At 48.0% G+C, this 13,379-nt stretch overlaps 1 protein-coding gene across 1 annotated transcript in view; it reads left to right on the plus strand.

Annotated features, from left to right (window-relative positions):
• Nucleotides 1-6,127: 6,127 nt before the first annotated feature.
• The window catches only part of PHYHIPL (phytanoyl-CoA 2-hydroxylase interacting protein like), a 51,315-nt gene continuing 44,063 nt past the window's right edge, over nucleotides 6,128-13,379 (plus strand). Inside the window, exon 1 of the mRNA XM_006132124.4 lies at nucleotides 6,128-6,516. Within this exon, the coding sequence (XP_006132186.1) occupies nucleotides 6,408-6,516 (109 nt within the window). The 5' untranslated portion in view covers nucleotides 6,128-6,407. The remainder of the gene's footprint in view (nucleotides 6,517-13,379) is intronic.

Genomic DNA, 13,379 nt, shown 5'->3' on the forward strand with positions numbered 1-13,379 from the left:
GCTGAGGTGTCCCGTGTAGGGCTTCATGAGCCAGGGCTGTAGGGGGTAGGCCGCATCCCTGACCAGGCACACTGGCATGTCCATGTCCCCGACCCTGATGTGGCGGTCAGGGAAGAAAGTCCCAGCATGCAGCCTCTGGCACACATAGGAGTTGCGGTACACCTGCGCTTCGTGTGCCTTGCTGGACCAGCCCTCACTGATGTTCATGAACTGGTCCTGGTGGTAAGACACGGCCTGCAGGATCATGGAGAAGTATCCCTTGCAGTTATTGTAGAGGGAGGCCAGCTGGGTAGGGGCATGGATGGGGATGTGCATCCTGTCGATTGCGCCTCTGCAGTTGGGGAAGCCGAGGGCGCTGAACCCCTGGATGACCGCGTCCAGGTCAGTGAGGCAGACAACTCTGCAGAGCAGCACCCTGTTGATGGCCTTGACCACCTGCAGAGAGACACACAAAACCAAGGGTCATTGGGGCACCCGGGTGGCTGAGAGTGTTTTTTCCCCGCTACTGTCCTGTGCCCCACTCCCAGGAGCAACCCCTGCTGCAATCTTGGCCACCGCGGGCCGTCTGTAGCATGGCCAGGATGGACCAAACCCTCCCGGGGAGGACACTTACACCACCTCCTCCCCGTTTTCCCTGGGGCAGTGCACGTTCTCCTTGCAACCCCTCTGTCCTTGCCCAGTGGCCAGTGAGTGCTGTACCTGCATGAGCACCACTCCTATGGTGGATCTCTCCATGCCGCACTGGTTCCCGACAGATCAGTAGCTATCCAGCGTGGAGAGCTTCCAGAGGGCGATGGTCACTCGCTTGTGGAAGGGAATGGCAGGCCTCATGTGTGTGTCCCGTCGCTGCAGAGCAGGGGTGAGTCACTCGCAGAGCTCCAGGAAAGTGTCCTTCTTCATCCTGAAGTTCTGGGTCCACTGTTGGTCTCCCCAGCACTCCAGGTTGATATGGTCCCACCAGTCGCTGCTGGTGTCCAGACGCCAGATGCGGCGGAGCACGCTGGCATCCGGACGCTGTTCCTCTAGGGCCCCCAAGGCGGGCAGGGGGAGGGCCAGGGGGCTGGGCTGCAGCAGAAGGTGCCGGGCAGCCTCCAGAAATTGCTGCCAGGCTTGCAGCAAGACATTCAACATGAGCACCAGAGTGCCCAGGGGTGGCTCTGGCTCCATGGTGTCGAGTACTGTGGTGTCCCAAAGGAGAGCGACCGAAGCAGTCGGAGAGGAAAATGTTTTGCTGTCCCTTGGCCAGGTAGGCAAGCAAATGGGAAAGCTGAGAACTGGCTGTCCAGGGGGGTCCCTTTAAGCACGAACCTCAGATAGCCTCAGACAGCAGCCACACAAAGCAACTACTGACCTGATGCCCTGCTGGAACTGGTTTCAGTTGCCCTTAAATGCGACCCAGCAGCCAATCAAATTAGAAAAATGCTATTTCGAATTAGTTTTTGGGTTTAGATGTGTTATTTTGAATTAGCTTATTTCAAATTAACTAATTCGAAATAAGTTAATTTGAAATAGCACTGTAGTGTAGACATACCCTAAGTGGCTACGGGTCAAGAAAATCAGAATGTTGGTGTACTATCCCCAGACCAATGGGCTGGTCGAAAGGTTCGACTGGACCTTGAAGACTATGTTACGTAAGTTTGTCCGAGAGGAGCCCTGCAATTGGAATAGGTTACTACCAGCACTCACGTTCGCGATCCGTGAAGTGCCCCAAGCATCAGTCGGGTATTCCCCCTGAGAGATGTTATACAGCCGTTGGCCCAGCGGCCTATTAGATCTAGTATGGGAGGAATGGGAGGGGCAAGATTCCCCAAGCTGGGGCTCCATTCAATATGTAGTCAGACTAAGGCAGAGGCTGCGAGCCTTAGGGGAGTGGGCCAGGGAGAACTTGTAAAAAGCCCAGGAGACCCAGGCCCAGCAGTACAACCGGGCAGCTGAAGTGAGGGAGTTTGAGCCTGGGGAGCAAGTCCTGGTGTTACTCCCCATGGAAGAATCTAAGTTGCTGGCCTGGTGGCGGGGGCCCTACAAGGTGGTAAGGAAAGTTGGAGAGGTGGACTATGAGGTCCAAATAGACGGGAAAAGGAAGGCCACCCAGATCTACCATATAAACCTATTGAAAAAGTGGGAGCCTAGGGAAGCGCTCCTCATTTGCACCCAACCTACGGACATGGGCTACGTCTACACTGGCCCCTTTTCCGGAAGGGGCATGTAAATTTCACCAGTCGTCGTAGGGAAATCCGCAGGGGATTTAAATATCCCCCGCGGCATTTAAATAAAAATGTCCGCCGCTTTTTTCCGGCTTTTAAAAAAGCCGGAAAAGAGCGTCTACACTGGCCCCGATCCTCCGGAAAAAGTGCACTTTTTCAAAGTAGGAATAAGACCCTCCGGAAAAGGGCACTTTTTCCGGAGGATCGGGGCCAGTGTAGACGCTCTTTTCCGGCTTTTTTAAAAGCCGGAAAAAAGCGGCGGACATTTTTATTTAAATGCCGCGGGGGATATTTAAATCCCCTGCGGATTTCCCTACGACGACTGGTGAAATTTACATGCCCCTTCCGGAAAAGGGGCCAGTGTAGACGTAGCCATGGAGTTTGGCCCGTGGGGAAAGGAGGAAGCAAAGGTTGATGAAGTATGGATGGGGGAAGAACTGGACCCCGAACAGTGGTGCGAACTACAGGAACTACTCATCAGGTATCAACAGGGGCTAACCAGCCAATCAGGACAGACGGACCTAACGTATCATGAGATAACCACGGAACCAGGCCAAAAGGTACGAGAAGCCCTATGCCCCCTTCCCCAAAAGCTGTGGGAAACAGAGGGTATGTCTACACTACAGCACTAATTCGAACTTAGTTAGTTAGTTAATTTGAACTAAGCTAATTCGAACTAACGCATCCAGACTAAAAAACTAGTTCGAATTAGCGTTTTGCTAATTCGAACTAGCATGTCCACATAGAGTGGACCCTGAACCGGGGTTAAGGATGGCCGGAAGCAGTGCCGGCAGGGCATCAGAGGAGGACTTAGAGCGTGGAGATGCTGTCTCAGGCTAGCCGAGGGCTGCGCTTAAAGGGACCCGACCCCCACCCCGGACACACAGTTCTAAGGGGTGCCCCGCTTGCAAAGAAGTTCTGGCTTGGAGTGCCCGGAGTACCCACACTGGGCACATCACACCACTCGGCCATCAGCCCAGCTGCACTTGCCGCAGGCTGCCATCTGGGGAGAGGGGGCAATCGGGGGGCTGCAGGAGAGCTTCCACCCCCAGAAGCCCGCAGAGCCAGCCCAGTCCTCCCCATCGGGGGCTCGTACCCCATTCCTCCCTCACCTTCTTCCACTTACCCTTCTCTAGCCCCCCTTCTTATTGATGTACAAAATAAAGATAATGTTTCTTCCAACATTGACTCTGTCTTTATTGAACAAAACTGGGGGAGACTGGGAAAAGGAGCTGGGAGAGGGGAAGAGAAAGGCTGGGAGAGGGGAGGGCAACTAACATGATCAGGGGTTGGGAACAGATCCCAGATGAAGAAAGGCTACAGAGACTGGGACTGTTCAGCTTAGAAAAGGGGAGACGGAGGGGGGACAGGATAGAGGTCTCTAAAAGCAGGGGTTGGGTGGAGAGGGTGAATTCAAAAAAGTTCTTCCTGAGTTCCCATAAAGAAGGACTAGAGGACACCAAAGGAAAGGAATGGGTAGCAGGCTTGAAACTAGTAAGAGAAAGTTGTTCTTCTTCCCAAAGCAAATAGTTAACCTGTGGAACTCCTTGCTGCAGGAGGCTGTGAAGGCTACAACTAGAACAGAGTTTAAAGGGAAGTGAGATCAAGTCATGGAGATTGGGTCCATGGTGTGGTATTAGCCAGGGGGTAGGAATGGTGTCCCTGCCCAAAGTATGTGGAAGGCTGGAAAGGGATGGCGCGAGACCAATGGCTTGGTCACTGTCTTTGGTCCATCACCTCCAGGGTCCCTAGGGTTGGCCGCTGTCGGCAGACAGGCTACTGGGCTAGATGGACCTTTGGTCTGACCCAGGACGGCCATTGTAAGCTCAGGGCTCAGGGTCGGGGGTCTCAGTGGACCCCCTTGATTTTCATGCACACCTGCTCCTGGGTGGCCAGGCTGGCAGCTCTCCTGCCCTAGACGGCCACTTTCCTGTGCCTAGTGCGGAGATCGTGGACGAGGTCCACGATGTCCGCACTAGCCCAGGAAGGTGCCCGCCTCTTGCGGTCCAGGGCAAGCTCCCGGGAGCCGCCAGCCTGGTCCCGGGAAGAGGGGGTAGGCTGGGGGACATCGGGTGGGTGGCTCTGTGCCGTGCCAGGTGCAGGGTCTGCTGGCTGGGTGCTGGCAGGCTTGCACCTGGCACGGGCACCGTAGCCAGCCCGTGCCCCTTTAAGGGGTCCGGGGCCGGGAAGGGGGCATAGAGTTTCCCTGGTGTTGGCCAGAGTGGCCACCAGGGAAACCTGGGGAGGGCTAGCCTCCCACTAGTTCGAATTAAGGGGCTACACACCCCTTAATTCGAACTAGCTAGTTCGAACTAGGCTTAATCCTCGTGAAATGAGGTTTACCTAGTTCGAACTAAGCGCTCCGCTAGTTCGATTCAAATTCGATCTAGCGGAGCGCTAGTGTAGCGCCTATTAAAGTTAGTTCGAACTAACGTCCGTTAGTTCGAACTAACTTTGTAGTGTAGACATACCCAGAATGAGGAGCAATGGTCTCAAGTTGCAGCGGAAGAGTTTTAGTTGGATATTAGGAAAAACTGTTTCCCTAGGAGGGTGGTGAAGCACTGGAATGGGTTACCTGGAGAGGTGGTGTAATATCCATCCCTAGAGGATTTTAAGTCCCGGCTTGAGAGAGCTTTGGCTGGGATGATTTAGTTGGGGTTGGTCCTGCTTTGGGCAGGGGGCTGGACTCGATGACCACCTGAGGTCTCTTCAATCCTATGATTCTATGCTATGGTACTCAAGAGAGGTGGTGGTATTAAGTCAGCATAACAAAGCAGTTGTGTTGGCAAGCATAATATTTAAAAGCAGATGTATCCACAGTTAGGATGAGATAATGAGCCTTGCATTGACTGAACCAGGTAGTGTAGATCAGGCCTGTATTGAGCCCCTATAGTTCACTGTAATTCTGTGTATTTTTGGAGTGTTATTAGTGTCATGCTTGTTCAGAAATAGAAAATTGCTACAAATGTGTGATTGTGACCCTTAAATAAGAAATCACATTGTGTGGAAGAGGGAAAGAATGAAGTTTCCTATGTCCCTGTAGTGATATCTAAAATTTGTCTAGTGAAGAAAGCAACACAAACTGCACTTTACTGACTCAAAATGGAGGAAATTGCATTCCTCACCTTTGTGTTGGAGATGCAGCTTCTGGAAACAATACACTATCTTGAGTCTCTGTGTCCCACAAGGGCTGTGATAGGCTGCAGTGTTAAGAGGCTTGGTTGAATTGAAGATAAAAGTAAATGCAAAATTCTGAACCGTGCTGTGAGGGTATTAAACTCCTACCTAACCTAAAGAGGGTTGTTCATAGGGTTAGTCCTTTCTCTTCCTGAACTCCCAGAAAGCTGTAAGGGGCCATGTGGAAGAGGCAAAGGCCAGAGCAGGAGCAAAAGGCCGGGAAGAGCGCAAGGGAAGGAGCATAGCATCGCCCAGGCACCGGCAGACGTGGTGTGCTAGTGGCACCAAGACCACTGGCAGAGGGAATAGCGAGTCTGCTCCACAGCAGTGGTTCCAAGCAGAATGGCCTTTGGCTCATGCCTAGCGGCTGTTGCTCCCAGGCCCCAAGCTGGGTTCTGCCCGTGGGCATTACAACAGCAGGGACCCTGGGATCCGAGGCATCTGGGGAGAGCGGTGGGAGGGGCGGGGGAGCCCGTTCCTCGGCTCTCTGCCTCGCTTCTCATTCGGGATACTGGGGCCTCGTGTGGTGGGGCCGGCCACATGCGGGAGGGGTCCCCCGGGGGCATGCGATGGGCTCCGCCGCGGTGAGGGGAGGGAGGCCGCGAGGGCCGGGTCCCGAGGCTGGGCAGGGCGGTGCCGGAGGCCCGGAGAGGCGGCGGGACACTCCCCCTGGCAGTGGGGCTGCAGCCTCTCCGCCCGGGGGGTGGGGGGGCGCCTGACGCCGCCGCTCGCTGCTGTAGCTCCAGGTCCCGCTGCCGGCAGCGCCGCGTGGCGGGCGGGGCGGCGGGAGCTTGCGGCACTAGGACTTTGACTCAGCAGCGCCGGGCTGCGGGCGGCGGCCCCTTTAAATGCGGAGCCGGCTGTCAGCGCGCGTCTCTCTGCCGCCCCCTCCCAGCTCCGCCGCAGTGACAATCCGCGCGCCCCGGCCCTGCCTCCACAGGCAGCGCGCGGCTCCGCACCACCGCGCCAGCCGCCGAGCCCGCCGCCCGCCGCTTGCCGCAGCCCAGGGAGAAGGAGACCGGCACAATGGAGGCTCCGCGCCTGGGTCGCAGCAGCATGAGCAGCCCCACCAGCCCCTGCGAAGATGTGATCAAGAACCTGAGCCTGGAGGCGATCCAGCTCTGCGAGAGGGACGGTAGGTCCGGGCTCCGCGAGCTAATCCTGGCACAGCCTGACACTGCCCCGTGCACGCCGATCCGAATTGATCCCGCGGCGCACGGCCTTTGTCAGCCGCCCGTTTCTGTTGTGTACCCCCCCCCCCCCGGCCGCCGAAGAACAAAAGGAAGGGAAAAGGGGGCTGCACCGTGTTAGGGGACCCACCCCTCTTGGAAATCGCCCCTTCCCAGGCAGCGCGGCTGCGTTCGGGCTCTCACTCGCCTGCTGCCCTTCGCGCCCCGCAACGTCATCGCGGGGTTCGCTCCGAGACAGGCATTAGCGAGCTAGCGGCAGATTTGCAGCAAGGTTCCAAGTCTAGAGACCGGATTGCAATGATTTGTATTAGCCATGATCAGGACTGGAGCTCAAATTCCTTTGTAGCGTTTGTGTCCTAGGGTAGTTGTTTTATATAGAAAACATACATAGGCGTCTGCTAGCTGTCGATTGCTGGTGCAGAAACTTGTTGCCAATTCCTTTTTAATGTTTGTTTTTGAATAATAACCCAGAGAATGAATTATCACCCTGTTTCTCAAAATGGGGTTTGGAGTGCTAAGGGAGATTGGGAAAGAAGGAGTGGGTTTACGTATTTCAGCACCATAGACAGAAACAACCTTCATGATTCTGGGCAATGGTTCAAAAATTGCAAAGCATCTGTACAGAATTGGCCAGATACATCTGGTAGAATGTGTGACTGATGCTATACATTCTGTGCCTTAATATTAAAACCTTTGCTTTGTAAATAGAGTTCTAAGTCTAATGCTTAATAGAATTGGAGTAAAAAAGGCTCTAAGTAGGAACAAAATTGGTATACAGTGTCGGTAGTTGTGCTAAATGGGATAGTTTGACAGTGGAAAAATGAAGTTTTGTTTTACAGTGCAGAAGCAATTTTAAGGATTAGCACAAACAATTACAAGGTGGTAATGAGGAGCCAAGAAGGAACCGTTTATATACTAATATCCAGAAATTTAGGGCTACCAATTTTAACTGAGGTTTTTATTAATTATACACAATTATGTCTAACTTCCAAGAGAAACATGATACTCAAATAACAGATAAACTTGTGTATAGAAAAATGACATGAGTAAAAAATTTTCTGTTTTGCAGAATAAAATTTAGTCTTGTGTTCAGTTATCTGAGTTTTTCTTGTCTCCTCGTTTTGACATTAAAAGCATAAATAACTTCAACATAATTGGATAGTATTTTTCAGTTTAAGTAGTGAAAGAACAGAACTGAATTTGTGTATTTAGTGAATTTACTGAACATTTGGGTTATTATGCCAATGAGTTAATCTATGTGGATTAATTTAACTTTTTTGTCCATGTGGATATATGTTTGGAGCATAATTATTGTAGGTATCAGTTAATTATGGAAATAATAATTCTGATTTTCTTTAGTATTAAGTTACAAGTATGTCATTGTTAAATATTTCAGTACTTTTGATTTAACCAGAGTTGATCATCTCAAAGTTGAGGTTTTGTAAAGTCTGATATTAAAAAATAAATGTTAAAGAAACTGAGAAAGTATTTCAGTAGAGCTTTCAGTTACTTTTATGGCAACATTCTTTTTGTTTTCATATTTTAAATATTGATTTGTATTTGATTCAAGGTAGAATGTGTGCTTTCATCACTATATTTACACCTAAATCATTGGTTAGGAAAACTTAATTATGTATACATAGAATATATTTGAGCATCTAAATCATTACCTATATTTAATCAGTGCATTTGTGTGTATATATATTATTTATTATTTATTTTGATGCACCTTCTTGAAAGGCTTTTGTCATTCAAGAAAAAGCCTTGTTGTTTTGTCAGACATATACAGGTTGAACCTCTCTAGTCCGGCACTCTGGTCTGGCAACATTCATGGTCCAGCAGTTAGTCGGAAGTTCACTTATCATGAGTGTGGCCAAGTTTTCTATGGTCCCATAAAGGTTGTTTACAGCCACCTGCCCTGGCTCTTAGAGTTCTGTGCTATTATTTAGTTCTAATTTACCCCACATGTCTTCTAAGAGCCTAGTAAACAGTGGAAGTGTTGGCAGACAATATTGACCTCTGTGGTTTGGCAAATTCTCTGGTTTGGCACCAGTCAGATCCTGAGGGTGCCAGACTAGAGAGAGTCAACTGTATATATATGAATCACGGATAACAGATAAAATAAAGATTTTGTTGGATGTTGATAGATGGAGAAGCATACTGTGATGAAATTAACTTTGCAGTTACAATTTCCTCTAAATCTGAAGGAATAGATTGCTGTTGTTTGACAAAATTCCCTTACATTTGATTTCATACATTGGAATAAACAAATTAAATAGTCTTTAATTTTTTGCCTTCCCCCAATCCAGGGTTAATAAAATCTACTATGTTAATTGCTGCAGTCTTCTAATTGAGTTAATACACTGTAATAAGCAGTACTCAGATTTTGTTGAAGTATCTCATGCAGAAGAATTGATTTTTCTTTTTGGCTTTTTAAAATCAAGAATTTCCTGTTTAAAGTGTCATCACTATAAAACAACAAGTTTCTCTTCTGTATATCTGTTTTTTCAGGTTAATCTTCATGCATATTAAACCCCAATACCTGATCGATTCATTGCTTCATGAAATACACATCTAAATTTTGAAAAGATGCACCTGCATTTCACATGAATTTTGTGTCTAATTGGCCATAGAATTGCACTAGAACATATTTGAGTATTTCCAACAGGTGGCACTTAAAAATAAAAAAAATCATGCTTTGAGTGAACACAAAAACAAGTAGATGAGCCTGGGTATCTGTAGCGTAGAGTGCAAGAATATATTTAAGCATCTAAATTGGTACCTACATTTATCCTGTGAATTTGTGTGTATACATATTATTTATTATTTATTTTGATGCATCTTCTTGTAAGGCTTTTGGTGCTCAGGGTAAAATGTGCCCCACTGAAATCAATGAGGATTTTGTCAGACTTTCTAATAAAAATGAATGTAAATCCTTTAAAAATGTCTTTTTCTATGCAAGGTTTATAAAATTAAAAGAGCAGGCACTAATTTAAAAAAGTGTGAAAAAAAACCTATGAAAAACAGAACTGTGCCTTCAGTTTTAACATGGGTCGGTTAGGGCACAGTTGCACTTCGCTTTTGCTGGGGCTTTGTAGATAAGATCTTAGTGTAAGGAAGTTTTTTTCTCAATAGTTGCACAAACTGTCCCCATCTTTATTCAACTTCATTTCTGTTTTCATAATTATCTTCTCCTTTCCCTCCTTGTTCATCTCCCTCATTGCTGTTTGCACACTTCAGATATGTGTAATTAGTTATCAACCAAATTAGCTGACTTGTAGCTAAACAATACATATTTAGTTCTCTTAATCTTTTCTCATAAATTAATCTCTTCACTCCTGTGCACATTTCCTTTACGCTTCTCTGGTCTCCTTCCAGTTTGTCTGGAAAGAGGTACCCTGAACTGAATTAAATATTCCATGTGTAAACACAGCAGAGCCAGATAGGGTATGTGTGCACTACAGCTGGGAGTATGCCTCCCAGCTCAGGTAGACAGACATATTCAGATGGACTTGTGCTTGGCCATGGACTCAGATGGACTTGTGCTTCCCTATGATGCAACATTCACACCACTATTTTTGGCATGCTAATTTGAACAGATCTCATGAAAGTCTGTCAGCCTGAGCTAGGAGATGTGACCCTGGTGACTAGATGCCAACGCAGGTTCAGGCCTCACAGAACACTTACTCTTACTCGCAAATCAATCTTGCTTACCTGTGCATTACTATTACTCAAATACATAGTAGATTAGAATGAGTTTAGTATTTTATAAACTGTATGTAGAATACAGCATGTACTGTTTCCCCTCAACTATACCTCATGTTATATAGTGATACCAAGAATTTGCACTGTAAACCTCTATGACTAAAAAGTATGTCATCTGAAGAAGTGGGCTGTGCCCACGAAAGCTCATGATACCATCGACATGTTTTGCTAGTCTATAAAGTGCCACCAGACCATTTGTTGTTTTAAAAATGTATCCTGTACAGACTAATTCGGCTACCCCCTGAAGCTTCCTTTATGACTATGTAACTCATCAAAGAGGGAAAAAGCCTTGTGTTATGCAGATGATGGTCAGTAACAAGATGTTAAATCCTGTTCATTAGATGCAAATGAGCCATCGTGTGAGATCAAGGACCAAGGACTTTAAGTGCCCTCCTCCCCAACCCACTTCCATGAAGAAGGAACCTTCATGGCAGTGGTTGGGATCAGCTTGATGTCTGAGCGAAGAAGATATAAAAATGCTTCACAAGGAAAAATGATAATCTCTTTGCTGTTTAAAGGCCAGAGACAGTAAACTAAAGCAGAGGTTCCTGGGGTAAACCTAGGTCCATCCTGACAGACATTTTGAATTGACAGATTACTATATCTCTGCCCTCATAGGTGGTAGCTCATTTGTGCATATGTGATTAGTGCTTTAACCTGTAAATTACTCTCATCACTGTCAAGGATTATCTGGCCTCCTGACTACTACCCCGTGTTACTCATCCATGTGGGCACTAATGATACTGCAAGGTGTGACTTTCAGCTGATCAAGAGTGACTACACGGCTCTAGGGGCACGGGTGAAGGAGTTTGGAGTGTAGGTGGTATTCTTTTCAGTCCTTCCCATCAAAGGTAGGTGCCCAGGCACAGAGACAGACCTTTGAAGGAATGGTAGAAGGGAGAACAGCAAAATAGAGACAATGGATTTCAGGAAGGCAGATTTTAGTAAACTCAGAGAGCTGGTAGATAAGGTCTCATGGGAAGGAAGACTAAGAAGAAAACAAACTGAAGAGAATTAGCAATTTTTCAAAGAGACATTATAAAGGGCTCAACAGCAAACTAAACCACTGAATAGCAAAGATAGAAAGTATGGCAAGAGACCACATTGGCTTAACCAGGAGATCTTACATGATCTAAAAATCAAAAAGCAGTCCTGTAAAAAGTGGAAACTAAGTCAAATTACGAAGGGTGAATATAAGCAAACAACACAAGTATGCTGGGGCAAGATTAGAAAAGTGAAGGCATAAAACAAGCACAATTAAGTTACAGACATAACGAATAACCAGAAGACATTGTACAAATATATTAGAAAAAAGAAGAAGACCTGGGACGGGGTAGGCCCATTGCTCAGTGAAGAGGGAGAAACAATAACAGGAAACTTGGAAATGGTAGAGGTGCTTAACAAATTTTTGTCAAGAAGATTGGGTTAGAGTTAGGGTTAGGGTTAGGGTTAGGAGCTGGGAGAGGAGGTATCTGAGCCTTCTAACTACCATCTTTAAAAAGTCATGGAAGTTGGGAAAGTTTCCAGAAGACTGGAAAAGTGCAAATACAGTGCCCAGTTATAAAAAGGGAAATAAGAACAACCCAGGAAACTACAGACAGGTCAGTTTAACTTCTGTGCCAGGGAAGATAATGGAGGAAGTAATTAATTCATCTGCAAACAAGTAGAAGATAATAAGGTGATAGGTAACAGTCAGCATGATTTGTAAAGAACAAATCTTGTCAAACCAATCTGATAGCTTTCTTTAATAGGAGAGGGTATGTCTACACTACACCTCTAATTCGAACTAACTTAGTTAATTCGAACTAGGCTAATTCGAACTAACGCATCCAGACTAAAAAACTAGTTCGAATTAGCATTTTGCTAATTCAAACTATCATGTCCACATTAAGTGGACCCTTAGCCGGGGTTAAGGATGGCCGGGAGCAGTGCCGGCAGGGCATCAGAGGAGGACTTAGAGCGTGGAGCTGCTGTCTCAGGCTAGCCGAGGGCTGTGCTTAAAGGGACCCGACCCGCACCCTGGACAGACAGTTCTCAGGGGTGCCCCGCTTGCAAAGCAGTCCTGGCTTGGAGTGCCCGGAGTACCCACACTGGGCACATCACAGCACTCGGCCATCAGCCCGGCTGCACTTGCCGCAGGCTGCCATCTGGGGAGAGGGAGAAACTGGGGGGCTGCAGGAGAGTTTCCACCCCCAGAAGCCCGCAGAGCCAGCCCAGTCCTCCCCATCGGGGGCTCGTACCCCATTCCTCCCTCACCTCCTTCCACTTACCCTTCCCTAGCCCCCCTTCCTGATGTACAAAATAAAGGACAATTGTGTTCAAAAATAGAATCTCTCTTTATTGAACAAAACTGGGAGAGACCGGGAAAAGGAGGTGGGAGAGGGGAAGAGAGAGGCTGGGAGAGGGGAGGGCAACTACAATGATCAGGGGTTTGGAACAGGTCCCATATGAAGAGAGGCTAAAGAGACTGGGGCTTTTCAGTTTAGAAAAGAGGAGACGGAGGGGGGATAGGATAGAGGTCTATAAAAGCATGAGTGGGGTGGAGAGGGTGTATACAGAAAAGTTCTTCATTAGTTCCCATAATAGAAGGACTAGCGGACACTAAAGGAAAGGAATGGGTAGCAGGCTTCAAACTAATAACAGAAAGTTCTTCACAAAGCAAATAGTCAACATGTGGAACGCCTTGTTGCAGGAGGCTGTGAAGGCTAGAACTAGAACAGAGTTTAAAGAGAAGTGAGATAAAGTGATGGAGGTTGGGTCCATGGAGTGGTAGTAGCCAGGGGGTAGGAGTGGTGTCCCTGCCCAAAGTTTGTGGAAGGCTGGAGAGGGATGGCACGAGACAAATGGCTTGGTCACTGTCTTCGGTCCATCCCCTCCAGGGTCCCTAGGGTTGGCCGCTGTCGGCAGACAGGCTACTGGGCTAGATGGACCTTTGGTCTGACCCAGTACGGCCATTGTAAGCTCAGGGCTCAGGGTCGGGGGTCTTAGTGAACCACCTTGATTTTCATGCACACCTGCTCCTGGGTGGCCAGTCTGGCAGCTC

This window comes from Pelodiscus sinensis, chromosome 8, assembly GCF_049634645.1.
Source record: "Pelodiscus sinensis isolate JC-2024 chromosome 8, ASM4963464v1, whole genome shotgun sequence".
NCBI classification, from domain to species: domain Eukaryota; kingdom Metazoa; phylum Chordata; order Testudines; family Trionychidae; genus Pelodiscus; species Pelodiscus sinensis.